This window comes from Aspergillus clavatus, genomic scaffold (assembly GCF_000002715.2).
Source record: "Aspergillus clavatus NRRL 1 1099423829795 genomic scaffold, whole genome shotgun sequence".
Lineage (NCBI taxonomy): Eukaryota > Fungi > Ascomycota > Eurotiomycetes > Eurotiales > Aspergillaceae > Aspergillus > Aspergillus clavatus.
The window spans coordinates 1254521-1268417 of record NW_001517104.1 but is presented as its reverse complement, the minus strand read 5'-3'; the positions used below and the strand labels follow the sequence as shown (position 1 = coordinate 1268417).

The window sequence follows — 13897 nt, the reverse complement described above, 5'->3', positions numbered from 1 at the left end:
TGGTGTGGATAATGGAGCTCCGTTGTGTAGCAATTATTGAGTGCATGTAGCCTTGTCTTGTGTTTGGAGTAGTTCTCTAGTGGCTCGGAATGTCACATTATGAAGTATTCCACGGAAGATGGATATATATTCTATTGAGCTTCACTTTTACCATCACCATAAACCAAAGGAGGCTCATGACCTTCGGCATCAGGTTCTGACTGGAATACATGGAGCATGCCGACAAAGATCAATTACCTATGAAAACTCAGATTTCCGATCAATAGATGAGAAATACCGTCACCAGTGTGAGAATATCAGTACATCATCACTCTTTTTTTATGGCATATGGTGCATATGGGGGGACATCATATATTTGGCTTATATTGTTGTAAAAAACGACATTGACCACCAATCAGAGCATGTTAGCTCAGGGGAAGAGCGCCGGGCTCATAACCCGGAGGTCCCTGGATCGAAACCAGGACATGCTAGTTCAACTTCTTTTTTGTTTTTTTTTTTTTTTTTATTGATCCTCTCATATCCTCTTGCACCTGTCATTTATCCTACAGACCCCCTACATCCATAGCTGGGATGTATCAGAACCATTATCACAGACGGAATGAGACTTGCTCTTACTCAACCTTCACGGTGAGTGCTCCCCCTAAACCCTCGTCGAGGTTATTTTCAGGTGCTGTAGGATGAACTCCAGCTGCCACTACTCACGGGAGATATTGATTGTCATTATCCACGGAGAGGCCGCCGCAGGTCGTCAGGGGCCTGGTAATTTCTCACATTGCTGTTGGAGAAATGCCATTCTTACCGTTGCTCCCCCCACCACCCTGAGGTGCAGTCATAATCGGTTTCGACTTGACCATTGCTTCCTTATCAATATTGGCACAAGATCAAAACTTGTGATGGAACAGAGGTGCACTAATGCGCTGTTACTTGCAATATCAGCATGTTAGCTCAGGGGAAGAGCGCCGGGCTCATAACCCGGAGGTCCCTGGATCGAAACCAGGACATGCTATCCTATCCTTTTTTTTCTTTCTTTTTTTTTCGTTGGTCTTCTTAACACATCTTTGTAATACTCTGAAAAGGAGGAATGGCAAGAATGTTGAATCCTGTCCGTTGATTTTACTTGATCATAGGCATCATTCATGTGTACATATTCTTTCGAGATGACCTATCGGATGCTACAGTCCCCTAAACATGCCAACGTCTTCTGAAGGATCGACCTTCTTCCAGTGAGTATCCCTCCAACACGTCTACCAGAGAGTTCATCATGTTCACATTCAGCAGCCCTTTGGTTTTTAACCAAATCTGAACCCTGTCCTCGGCATGAAATGGCCGGATCGAAATTGCTAGACGGTTCGCTGGATTAGCTGGCTTCGCCATCTCGGCATAAGCTTGTGGGTGTACAGTATCCGCGAGATGAAACTGAAGCATCACCTCGTCCCCCTGCCTAAGATTTAGCCCCAGTGCTTGCGAGATTGCGAAACGAAACTGCTCAACGGGTACCCCAGCCATTTGGCCACCACGGAGGACTTGGACCGTTGTCTCTGTTTCGGAAAGGAAACATTGCAAATTACCGAGCTTTTTCCTTTGCCAAGTGTCTTGCGCATGTAATTGTCGCTTGATACACAGGTCTTTGTAGTTCTTGCGCAGAATCGGGTCTGGGGAATTTTGGATATCATTGAATGAATACCTTGCGTTTTCGACGATAAGCACTCATATGATCTCGGATACGATCAGATAGCCTGGTTGCCTGCCCGACATATAACCAGAAGTTGCCGGGGTTCTTTCGAGTCCAAAGGATATGAGGGTACACACCAGCTTCCTTGGATTGCTCGGGATCTTGGCCTATGGCCTTTAAGCTGAGACAATCATCAACATCATACTATTGCCCACAGTGCACATCCTCGGAATATACCTACTCGTCCAAAGTGAACCTTCCACTCTCGCAGGTTCCCCTGACCACAGGGTTGAGATTCGCCTCAAGTGTTCTTGAAACATCTTTCCTATGAAATAGCCACCCATATATTTCTCCGTGCTTGCTCTTCACTTTGTCGATGAGGTGCTCCAGAACCCGGCCACGATCAATTGGACCAAGACTTTGGAGGTGAGTCGGATTATCCGTGATCCTAGATGACAGAGTCTTTCTATCAGATCATTTGGCTTTTGCAGTCACTGCGGACCTCTGCGGTGGGCTTTCCTTCTGAAATATAATCTATCAGCCTATCCTGCTCAGATGTCCATTCTAAGAGGCAAAATTTGGGGGCTTACCGGGACCTCGTCCGTCTCGCTTGACTCATGAGTTTCTTCTTCGAAAATTTCTGGGCTTTCAGATGGGTTCTTCACAGCAAGGCAGTGGCCCTCAAAATACCATCCTTTGCATCAGGCACACTGTTTTGCTTCACATCCATCCATTTGGTGACCAATCTGGCCGCACTTCTGGCAGAATCAACACAGGCACTCTTGATAACCATTTATGACCCAGTCTTTGCAGGTCCTGTACGGCTCCATGGTAGAAGAGAGAGTACTAGAGTTTCCACGAAGCGTCAGGATTACTTTAGCAGAAAGATGAGGACAGGCCAAGTAATATGAAGTGTAGATGGATTAGTTTTATAGTACTGCTACTGATTATTTCGGTATCCTAGGAATTCTTTAATCACTAGATTAAATCAAGCCACCACGGCATGTCTTCCGTCTGAGGGTCGATCTAAATCTGGAGGTAGTAATCTACTACTATATGACAGTGAATTAAAAGTAAAGGTCGCAAGTGCTTTTAGTTATATAGTCATAAAAGATAACATTGATCACCAATCAGAGCATGTTAGCTCAGGGGAAGAGCGCCGGGCTCATAACCCGGAGGTCCCTGGATCGAAACCAGGACATGCTAAGAAGTTCAACTTTCTTTTTCCTTTTTAAATTTTTTTTTTTCCCGCTGATTGTTCATATCTTAAAACTAGTCATAGGTGAATGTTTGCGTTCTCAAAAGCCTGTTAGTACTGGGCTTTACCCTATAACGAAAGCACTATAGAACGAGTCAACAAACACCTTATGCCCAGTTCTTCTACAATCTTGAGTTGCCTATCAAGCGCACCTGCCGGCTGCCAGAGATCCAGATTCCAGACTCAAAGCTCAGATAGCCAAGACGTCAAGCTTTGGACCTATCTATATCTTGAACCTGCGGGGTGTTTCAGATTTGTGAAGCAGCCTGTGAGCCATATGCCATGAAGATCAACTCCCATACATATTCAATGCCATCGATACCTGTATTAGGGGGGGAAATAACCAGTCCGGCAGTCTGTGTCAAAATCTACTCTCAGCATCTTGAAGCTCTTGAGATTCAGAATGGAGATGCCTAGCGAAGTGAAACTGGCTTGCGGCGAGGCGTATCTCAGTGTCTGAGAAGTGTTGTCCTAGTTCCAAAGAAGATAATGTGTTGCGTTGCCCGTCCGCGGAAAGAGGAAATGTTGGCGATTATGCATTATTACAAAGGCCGGGGGCTAGACATGCGTGGGTAGACAATTCTTGAGAAGAAGACTGGTATACACACACTTTCTGGAGCAATAGTGGCCTTCGTCTCATGGAAGCCTGGTATTACTGATTCTGACAAGGGTAAAAAAAGGCTGACGACGGCGAGAGAAGATGAGGTTGTATCAAGCTTTAGAGATACATACACAATGACTTCAAGTCAAGGTAGAGACGAAATGTGGTACGATCTACTCCGTAAGGACTCAGCAATAGTAGTACACAGTAGGTTTGATTAGAGTCTCATATAATACTAATAATAATAATATCACTAGCCCGTCAACACCTGGACCTACGGAGTACTCTGTAAATTCTTCCAACAGGCAGAATCTGTCCCAGAATCCGGTGCCGGGAGGGAGAGCCACCCGCTCTGAGCCGATGGACCAGTCAGGCTGTCAGCATATGTCGGCGTGGGCTTTGCCGGAGACTGGAATTCATCATAATAATAGTTGGAGCTTGTCCACTGTTCTCTTTCTTGTCTTCTGGTGGGCAAGGGATAATACACCAAGACGCTGACTCCGTACAATCCGTCAATTCTTACGGAGTAGGTAACCCATCAATTCCCTAAACAAAAAAAAAAAAAAAAAAAAAAAAAAAGAAAAAAAAAATACAGACAGACAATAATGCACAAGGCCAAGAAGAACACTGTGTCCTGAGCTACTCTTCCCAGCTACCCCGTTCCTAATTTGCTTCTCCTAATTTGTCATTATTTTTGTTGTCGCGTGCCTTAGACGGTTGTTGAACTAACCCCCCCGGAAGTGCGTGCGTCGCCCTGATGAGACTGACGCAGTCCCTGCGCTGCAGGGTCCGTCGTCCTTCACCGTCGTTGTCATTGTCGTCTTCCATCCTCCACTGCTCTGTATTCACCCAGCGATTTGGTCTCCTTCGTACTCCTGGCGCTCGTTCTCCTCTCATTAAGCGAGTCGTCTGCACATCCTCCGGCAAACTGCGCCTTAAGAAGTCCCTCTTCTCCAATGCGCAAGTCCACTCAGCTCCCTGTCCTCCCTTAAGACCATCAACCACAACAATACCTGTCACAAACCACATTACGACTTCGCTCATGGCGACTCAAACCAGAGGCCACGGCGGCCATTCTCACCATCATCACCATCACCACCACGACAATGTCTACCTCACTTCGACGGACAAAAGCGACGCGGGGGTGCGAATCACCCGGATCGGCCTGGTTGCCAATCTCGTCATGGCAATCGGGAAGTTCGTCGGCGGCTACGTCTTCCATTCCCAGGCTCTGATCGCTGATGCCTATCACGCCCTGACCGATCTTGTTTCCGACTTCCTTACTCTGGGGACCGTCGCTTGGTCCCTGAAGTCCCCGACGGAGAGGTTCCCCAACGGCTACGGAAAAATCGAGAGCATTGGTGCGCTCGGAGTGAGCGGGCTCCTGCTGTGCGGAGGCGTGTTTATGGGCTTGAATTCGGGTCAGGTTCTGCTGGATCAGTTCTTCCCGGATGCCGCGGAAGCGATTGCTCACTCGGGAGTTTTGGGCCATGGTCATTCGCATAGTCATGGAATTGACGCCCTGGGACCGAATATCAATGCAGCGTGGCTTGCTGCCGGGTCGATTGTCGTCAAGGAATGGCTTTACCGTGCCAGTGAGTACTTTGTTCTTTATTCTGCAGGTCCCATTACATTTGCGTGGGTCGCGTGCAATCCGTTAACCAACTCTTCGGTACCCTCTAGCTATGAAAGTTGCAACCGAACGCAAGTCCTCCGTCCTCGCTTCGAACGCCGTGCATCATCGCATCGACTCGCTCACGAGCATTGTCGCCTTGTTCACCATCGGTGGATCGTACATGTTCCAGGACGCCTCCTGGCTGGACCCTGTGGGCGGCCTTCTCATCTCTCTGATGGTCATCAAAGCCGGCTGGGGAAATACGGCGACCTCGCTTCTCGAACTGGCCGACACGACGGTGGATGACGAGATCAAGCAATCTGTGCGCAACGCGGCTACGAAGATCCTCACCCAACTGGAAGGCTACGATGCGGTCACAGTCCGCGACGTCCAGGGCATGAAGTCGGGCCAGAACTACCTCATGGAGCTCGAACTGGCGGTGCCAGGGGCTTGGCCGATCAGCCGTTCTCGCGAGATCGAGCAGGCTGTCCGGCAGGCGGTCGGGGCGGGTGTTCGCGGGGTCAAGCGACTCAAGATCCGATTTGTACCCTCGGAACTGGGCCACTCTGATTTTACGGAGGAATTTATTGCCCCGGAGGTTGTTCGACGGAGTAACCCGGAGCTGCAAGAGGGCGATATTGACGCTGTACACGAAGCCCACGTGCATGACCACCAGCACCAGGGAAACGAGCCCCGCAAGACACGCTGAACCGGGGGGAATTAATTGCCCCCTTTTGATTTTGCTTTTTTCTCTTGTATATGGATATCAGTTGGACCTTTTTTTTTGTACTGCTCACTTTCCTCTGGCCTCACCAAAGAGCATGTGATACCCCCTTGAGGCAGGATGGGAGAAGATTGCCCATGTTGGTTGGCAATCGAACTCAAGAAAAGAGTTATCTAGATTAGGGAGGAGTGGTCATCCATAGAATAAGACCTGCACCGAGCTTTTTAGCCTTCATTTTTGGCCTGTATGGAGGGGCAAATAACCCCAGAATGTGGACATCCATTGTCCGTACGATTAATTACCCGGCGGCCAACGGTGTCTGGAATCGATGAAAAATGATGTTGATCAACTGATCCTGGAGAGCTTACCCTCGACAGTCTAGTACCTGTGTACACAGTATAGCGACAGGCGTAACAACACTAAGTGGCAGTGCTAGTTCTAGAATGTCCTTCCAACACTGTCTTAAAATCTAAGCCTCTACATATCGTATGTGCGTCTGTCTCTACTCCTCTTCCGGCTCTGGCGTCCTTGATAGTCAATATTAACCGGGTAAATTCCCGGCGGTGGGGGGTTCTCTGGCTTCCCGCTTGCAGTTATGCAGTGCTTTCTTTGACATCCCGCCACCATCATCTTTTCATCTGAGCTTCATTGTCTCTGGGCGTTGTCTGCCATTGGATAGAAGGGATGTCGCAAGCATCCATTTCCTGGTCGTCAATGGCTTGATCAAGACTATCCAACTATCCGGAGGGGAGTTGGAAGGGCAAGCGCTGGGTTAATTGCTTTTTTCTTTTGCGGGTAGTACACTTTTTTTTATTTTTTTTTATTTTTCTGGGTTTGCCTAAGGACCCTAGGGATAAATTGGAGAGGGACAGACACTTTTGCCAGTGATTCGAGCTTAAAGCTGGCCATTCCTCCGGTCTGCGCTGCTCAGTCCCGTAGATTCATTCTTCTATAGTTTTTACCTTCTTATCTTTCACTATTTCTGCTGCTGTGTTATCCGCACTCTTCCCCTGCCCGTATTGACGTCACACCGTCTCATTCTCCGCTTCATCCAATACTCGGCCTCAGTCCTCGTCAACAATAACAAGAGAAGCAAAACAACAAACAACAACAATACCACTAAACGTCACTATGGCTTCCCAAGGCCCCCTCTACATTGGCTTCGACCTCTCCACACAGCAGCTGAAAGGCTTAGTGGTCAATTCCGAGCTCAAGGTCGTCCATATCTCCAAATTCGACTTCGACGCCGACTCCCGCGGGTTCTCGATCAAGAAGGGCGTGCTCACCAACGAGGCGGAGCACGAAGTCTTTGCGCCCGTCGCGCTGTGGTTGCAAGCGCTGGACGGCGTGCTGGACGGTCTGCGCAAGCAGGGGCTCGATTTCAGCCGCGTGCGGGGCATCAGCGGCGCGGGACAGCAGCACGGCAGTGTCTACTGGGGCGAGAATGCGGAGAAGCTCCTGGGCGGTTTGGACGCGGGCAAGACGCTGGAGGAACAGCTGAGTGGCGCGTTCTCGCACCCTTTCAGCCCGAACTGGCAGGATGCCAGTACCCAGAAGGAGTGTGATGAGTTTGATGCGGTTCTGGGCGGTCCGGAGCAGTTGGCCGAGGCGACGGGGAGTAAGGCGCACCATGTAAGTTGCTGAGGGCTGGGATGGGCCTCTACGGGTGTTGGGGGAGTGGGGTTTGCTGACCATCTATGATTTTCGTTTTTCTCAATTAGAGATTCACCGGCCCCCAGATTCTGCGGTTCCAGAGGAAATACCCCGAGGTGTACAAGAAGACGTCCCGGATCTCGCTCGTGTCCTCGTTCCTTGCGTCGTTGCTGCTGGGCCACATTGCGCCGATGGACATCTCCGATGTCTGCGGTATGAATCTGTGGAATATCAGAAAGGGTGCCTACGACGAGGATCTTCTTAAGCTCTGCGCGGGCCCGTTTGGCATGGAAGACCTCAAGCGGAAGCTGGGTGATGTTCCGGAAGATGGAGGCCTACACCTCGGAAAGATCAACAAGTACTATATCGACCGATATGGGTTCAGCTCCGACTGCGAGATCCTCCCCTCGACTGGTGATAACCCGGCCACCATCCTCGCTCTGCCGCTGCGACCATCCGATGCGATGGTTTCCCTCGGAACCTCAACCACCTTCCTCATGTCCACTCCCAGCTACAAGCCCGATCCTGCCACACATTTCTTCAACCACCCCACCACCCCGGGACTCTACATGTTCATGCTCTGCTACAAGAACGGCGGACTCGCACGCGAGCATGTCCGCGACGCCATTAACGAGAAGCTGGGCAGCCCGGCATCTCAGTCATGGGAGAACTTTGACAGGATCACGCTGGAAACACCGCCGCTGGGCCAAAAGTCCGAGTCGGATCCCATGAAGCTGGGCCTCTTCTTCCCCCGGCCGGAGATCGTGCCCAACCTCCGCTCCGGACAGTGGCGGTTCAACTATAACCCCGCAAACGAAACCCTCACCGAGTCCAACGACGGCTGGAACAACCCGTCCGACGAGGCTCGGGCTATCGTCGAGAGTCAGATGCTCTCTCTCCGTCTACGGTCACGCGGTCTGACTCAGAGCCCCGGCGCCAAAATCCCGCCGCAGCCGCGCCGCGTGTACCTTGTCGGAGGAGGGTCTAAGAACAAGGCGATCGCTAAGGTTGCCGGAGAGATCCTGGGAGGAAGTGACGGGGTTTACAAGCTGGATGTCGGAGACAACGCTTGCGCCCTGGGCGCGGCATACAAGGCCGTCTGGGCGATGGAGAGGACGCCTGGTCAGACCTTCGAAGATCTGATTGGCCAGCGGTGGCGCGAGGAGGAGTTTATCGAAAAGATCGCAGATGGCTACCAGAAGGGAGTCTTTGAGAAGTACGGCAACGCTGTGGAGGGATTCGAGAAGATGGAGCACCAGGTGCTGGAGCAAGAAGCGGCCCGGAAGTAGTTTTCTCATACTACGATTACGAGCGTAGCATGGTTTTTCATTTTATTCTTACGATGATGATGTATGAGAAGATAACTGATCTAGACAATTGCACATAAGAATCACTCCAAACCGAACCGAGAGAAAGAGTAATCATGTATACGTGTGTGCATGTGATGTGAGTGTAGCACAGTAGACTTACGTCTCTGCAGTTGATGCCTGAATCTGCCGGCACCAAGGCCACATCGGGTCGCCCCCCCGGTTGCCCTTCTTGTTCTTGGGCCGCTGTCCAGCTTTGCCGCTAGAAACCTCATCAACAACATCCCCAAGTTTATCCCCTCCCTCCTCCGCTGCTTCAACGTCACTTCTCTGGATACCCATCAAGCTCTCCAGCTGTGGTTTGTTTCTTGGAGCTCCATCCATCGCCAGCCTTTTTTTTTTTTTTTTTTTTTTTACCAAGACATCTGCTTCTAGTAGAAGAGCCCAAGAGTCGTGCCTCGTGAGTCCCCCCCCCCCTACCCCCCCAAAATTCTCCACCGAAAGAATTTTTTCCCATTCATTTTACCCGAATAACTGGGTCTTCTAAGGAGCTAAGAAATGCCCACAGCCTATCTACATTCCTAGTTACAGCCTACAGGACACCGAGTCTGACAAAGCGCCCCCCTCCGAGACACCGATCGATCACTACTATTGTTACTCCAGCTAAACCTAATATGCATCATTCCTGACACTACACTACTGATCCTCTATGCTATGACTCTCCACCGCCGTTGATTTTGATCCCGACAAAACAACCACTCCCCTTGACTTCCTGATATACCTTGCCTTCTGAGTCCTCACGACTCCGAAGGTAGCCCGGCTGGTCGAAGATGGAAGAGCAGGTGAGCAATCCCCAAACCGCACATTTGTCGCCTCTGTGAGGTCATTTTCAAAAAAAAAAAGAAAAAAAAAAGTCACCCCACTATATGGCTTCCCTGTACCCCTCCACGAGCCCCTAATGTTTATTTGCTTTAAGCTGTAGGAAAGGGTAATCCATGATCACTAACGGATCATCCTCCAATTAGGTAGCGAATGCAATCGAAATTGCCTCGAATCCGTCCTCAGAGCCAGCCCTCAAGGCTCAAGCCTTCGACTTCGTCAACCAGCTTCGCTCTGATCCTTCGGGGTGGCAGGTCTGCCTCTCCCTATTCACCCAGACTCCCCAGCGCTCGGGGATTGTAAGGCATGTGGCTCTGGAAGTCGTCAATGGTGCCGCACAGGGCGGTCTGATTGACCTGCAGGCTCTAGCCTTCGTCAAGGATGGCTTGCTGGCGTATCTCCGCCAGGTGTATGGACAAGACGCCGGTGCATCCGACCCTCCCAACATCCAGAATAAAATCGCTCAGACCGTCACTTTCCTCTTCTCCGCCCTCTATGCCAACGGGTGGGAAACCTTCTTCGACGATCTGCTCAGCCTGACGTACAAGAGCCCTTCGAGCACGGCACGCGACAATGCCTCCGGGATCATCTTCTACCTTCGAGTCATCAATTCGATCCACGATGAGATCGGCGATGTTCTCGTCTCGCGATCCCGCAACGAACAGGACAAGGCGAACTCCCTCAAAGACCTGATTCGTCAGAGAGACATGCAGCAGATCACCAGCTCGTGGCAACAGATACTGTCGGAATGGCGGGATGGAAACGATGTGATCGTGGAGATGTGCTTGAAGGCTGTCGGCAGCTGGGTCAGCTGGATTGATATCGGTCTCGTTGTCAATCAGACGATGCTGGATCTCTTGTTCCAGCAATTGGGCCGGGCGCAGAAAGCGGACCTGAGACAGGGTGAGGAGAAGGTGCGGGATGCGGCGGTCGACGTTTTCACAGAGATCATCGGCAAGAAAATGAAGGCAGAGGACAAGATTGACATGATAATCTTTCTGAATCTCGATACCATTGTTTCCCAACTCTCGAATAGCCCCCCTCTCCACGCGAATAGGTTCACCTTCAAGTACGACACCGATCTGGCGGAAACCGTTGCCAAGCTAGTCAATATCACCGTTATTGACATTGTCCGGGCGTTAGAACAGGAAGGTGTGTCGGCGGAGTGCAAAGAGAAAGCCAATGGGTTGCTGCAGGTTTTCCTGCCGCACATCCTCAGGTTTTTCTCGGATGAGTACGACGAGGTTTGCTCGACCGTCATCCCCTGTGTCAGCGATCTCTTGACCTACCTGAGGAAAATCGCGAAAATCAACCCCGCTCTTGCCGCTCAGCATTCTTCCATTCTTCTTCCGATCCTCAAGGCCATCATTGCGAAGATGCGTTACGACGACACCTCCTCGTGGGGCGATGAGGACGATCAAACAGACGAGGCGGAATTCCAGGAGCTCCGCAAAAGACTCGGTGTCCTTCAGCAGATTGTTGCCTCGGTAAACGAACAGCTCTATATGGAGGCTGTCTCGGAGGTAGTAGGAACCACTTTTGAGAACCTGCGACAGTCGGGAGCCCAGTTGGATTGGCGTGACCTGGACCTTGCGTTGCACGAAATGTTCTTGTTCGGCGATCTTGCGGTCAAGGCGGGAAGCTTGTACACCAAGGGTAGCCCCAACAATCAGGCCGCGGAACGGCTCATCGAGATGATGTTGAGAATGGTGGAATCCGGTAGGGCACACGATCTTGGCTATCCTGGGAATTATCTAACAATCATCCAGACATCAGATCATTCACCCATCCCGCAACACAGCTACAGTACATGGAGATCTGCGTGCGCTATAGCTCGTTCTTCCACCACCACACCCATCTGATCCCAGGCGTTCTAGAGAGCTTCCTCCAACTCGTCCATCACCCCGTCAAGAAGGTTAAGACACGGTCTTGGTACCTGTTCCAGCGCCTGGTCAAGCAACTCAGACAATACATTGGAAATGTCGCACAGACTGTCGTTGAAGCACTGGGCGATCTCCTGGTGATCCAGGCAGAGGTTTCCCCCGAGGGATCGGATGGTGACGAGATGTCTTCGGAAGACCACGAGGGATCTGCTGATGCCGTCTTCAACAGCCAGCTGTATCTATTCGAAGCCGTCGGTATCATTTGTTCGACGCCGACAGTGCCCGCCGACAAGCAGGTTCTTTACGCACAGTCGGTGCTCAATCCTATATTCCTCGACATGGAGAAGAATCTAGAAGCGGCTAAATCTCATGATGAGCGAGCCCTTTTGCAAATCCATCACGATATCATGGCGCTGGGCACTCTTGCAAGAGGATTCTCGGATTGGATGCCAGGCACAAACACTCCCGCCACGCTCCCCGCGCCCGAGGTTTCGGAAGCATTCAACCAGGTGTCTGAGGCCACACTGGTTGCGCTCGAATCTCTCAAGACCTCCTTCAATGTCCGAACAGCCGCGCGATTCGCCTTCTCAAGGCTCATCGGTGTCCTCGGCTCGCGGATTTTGCCGCAGCTGCCAAGATGGATTGACGGCCTTCTTACCCAGACTTCCTCGCGCGACGAGATGGCCTTATTCCTGCGCCTGCTGGATCAGGTCATCTTCGGCTTCAAGGGCGAAATCTATTCCATCCTCGACACATTGCTGACGCCGTTCCTGCAGCGAGTGTTCTCGGGGATTGCAGATCCCACCACTGGCACGGATGATGAGATTCGATTGGCCGAGTTGAAACGGGAGTATCTAAACTTCCTCCTGGCTGTCTTGAACAATGACTTGGGAGCTGTCATTATTAGTGAAAGTGAGTATCTGACTGATCTCGATTCGAAAATGAATCGTCGGGCTAACCTTGCTAGGAAACCAACCGATCTTCGAGACGGTTATATCTACCATCGAGCATTTCTCCAAGGATATCGATGACTTCACGACAGCCAAGATGGCCTTTTCCGTTCTTTCCAAGATGGGCAGTTCGTGGGGAGGTCCGGACATCGCGCCGGATGCTACCAACGGAGTGCCTCCGCAGGCTGCGCTTCCCGGATTCAGCCAGTTCATGATCTCTCGGTTCTCACCGTTGTGCTGGGCGCTGCCTACTACGCCGTCTTTCAACTCCAAGGATGCGCAAGCCAGACAGGTTCTTGCTGAAGCTGGGGGTCTGCAGCGCACCATCTACTCGAAAACAGGCATGGAGTATATTGCGTACCTCCGTGATCGTGAATTGCCCGGCATGGGCATGGGGGGTGAATTGATTGAAGAGTTTTTGGGTGCTTTGAGCCGGCTGGACTTGAAGGGGTTCCGGCAATTCTTTCCGGTATGTTTTATTTCTGTGAGATTCAGGTTCCTCTAGCTCGTGCTGACCGTCACAGTCTTTTATCCAGCGATTGAGCGCATGATCTGGTTATGATTTACCCCGAACATGATCATTTCTGTTCTTCTTATTTCATCTTTTTTTTTCCTTATGCACCCACCACTCCTCCGCATCCCTCCGATTGCGATTACACTTCCTTTTAGATTCCCACACAGTTTGATTTGATGACTGATGTTCTCATGTGGTCCCTTTATTAAAAAAACCCCGATTGCTCTGTCGCCCTGCACGCAGCCCTTCCCCCTCTACCGTCATAACCTTCGCTGCACTAGGGGTACAGAAAAGTATATAGTTGGCAAGACATCCGTTTGCATGATTCGGCGTTGATATACAGAGTATTTCTTTGTCATCTCGGTTTATTCGGAGGCAATGTTGGATCCACGAAGGAGACAAGACGAGTTGTCCCCCACTGTTGAGACAATGCAGAACAGAGGGGGATCGGGAGATCGGCTGGTGGTGGGAGGAGGATCAGAACTTGGGGTTCTTGGTTGTGTGGTGGGAAACTGGCTTTGGGGCATCTATTTTCCTGGTGGAGGAAGGTGACGATAACCCCATCTATGAGTGTCTATGTATGTACGGTCTTGAGTACGTTATGATAAACGAAAGGATGTGAGATATAACATTATGTACGTGTTTCGACTCTGGTTCCTGCTAGCCGCGTGCTCTCTCTAGTAAGTATTGCGAGAAAGACATGGACATTCTCGCTTGTGGATGCCCGACTTCATTATCTTTTTTCTCCTTCTATATATGTGATTTCAGCGACGGGCGATCACTTTGCCAGTCATAATCATCAGAAGGTGCCAGATAACGTATAAATTTACAACAAGATCTT

At 50.7% G+C, this 13897-nt stretch overlaps 3 protein-coding genes and 3 non-coding genes across 6 annotated transcripts, besides 4 other annotated features; all 6 read left to right on the top strand.

The window, feature by feature from the left end:
• The first annotated feature begins 398 nt into the window (after positions 1 to 398).
• Positions 399 to 470, top strand: ACLA_012930. The gene has a single exon. It is a non-coding gene; the product is annotated as a tRNA-Met (tRNA).
• A 7-nt stretch (positions 471 to 477) lies between these two features.
• Positions 478 to 504: a microsatellite.
• Positions 505 to 934: 430 nt separating this feature from the next.
• On the top strand, positions 935 to 1006 carry ACLA_012920. Its single transcript has one exon. It is a non-coding gene; the product is annotated as a tRNA-Met (tRNA).
• Positions 1007 to 2806: 1800 nt separating this feature from the next.
• On the top strand, positions 2807 to 2878 carry ACLA_012910. Its single transcript has one exon. It is a non-coding gene; the product is annotated as a tRNA-Met (tRNA).
• A 1201-nt stretch (positions 2879 to 4079) lies between these two features.
• Positions 4080 to 4121: a microsatellite.
• Positions 4085 to 4121: a microsatellite.
• A 452-nt stretch (positions 4122 to 4573) lies between these two features.
• Positions 4574 to 5855, top strand: ACLA_012900 (cation diffusion facilitator family transporter; the record flags this gene model as incomplete). Its single annotated transcript, XM_001274287.1, has 2 exons — positions 4574 to 5126; positions 5215 to 5855. 2 exons carry the CDS (start codon positions 4574 to 4576, stop codon positions 5853 to 5855), a joined length of 1194 nt encoding a protein of 397 aa, XP_001274288.1.
• Positions 5856 to 7001: 1146 nt separating this feature from the next.
• Positions 7002 to 8812, top strand: ACLA_012890 (xylulokinase; the record flags this gene model as incomplete). Its single annotated transcript, XM_001274286.1, has 2 exons — positions 7002 to 7502; positions 7592 to 8812. The coding sequence occupies 2 exons, from the start codon at positions 7002 to 7004 to the stop codon at positions 8810 to 8812; spliced, it is 1722 nt and encodes a 573-aa protein (XP_001274287.1).
• Positions 8813 to 9222: 410 nt separating this feature from the next.
• Positions 9223 to 9245: a microsatellite.
• Positions 9246 to 9660: 415 nt separating this feature from the next.
• On the top strand, positions 9661 to 13093 carry ACLA_012880 (Ran GTPase-binding protein LOS1; the record flags this gene model as incomplete). Its single annotated transcript, XM_001274285.1, has 5 exons — positions 9661 to 9672; positions 9856 to 11428; positions 11479 to 12504; positions 12560 to 13011; positions 13067 to 13093. 5 exons carry the CDS (start codon positions 9661 to 9663, stop codon positions 13091 to 13093), a joined length of 3090 nt encoding a protein of 1029 aa, XP_001274286.1.
• Positions 13094 to 13897: the final 804 nt, after the last annotated feature.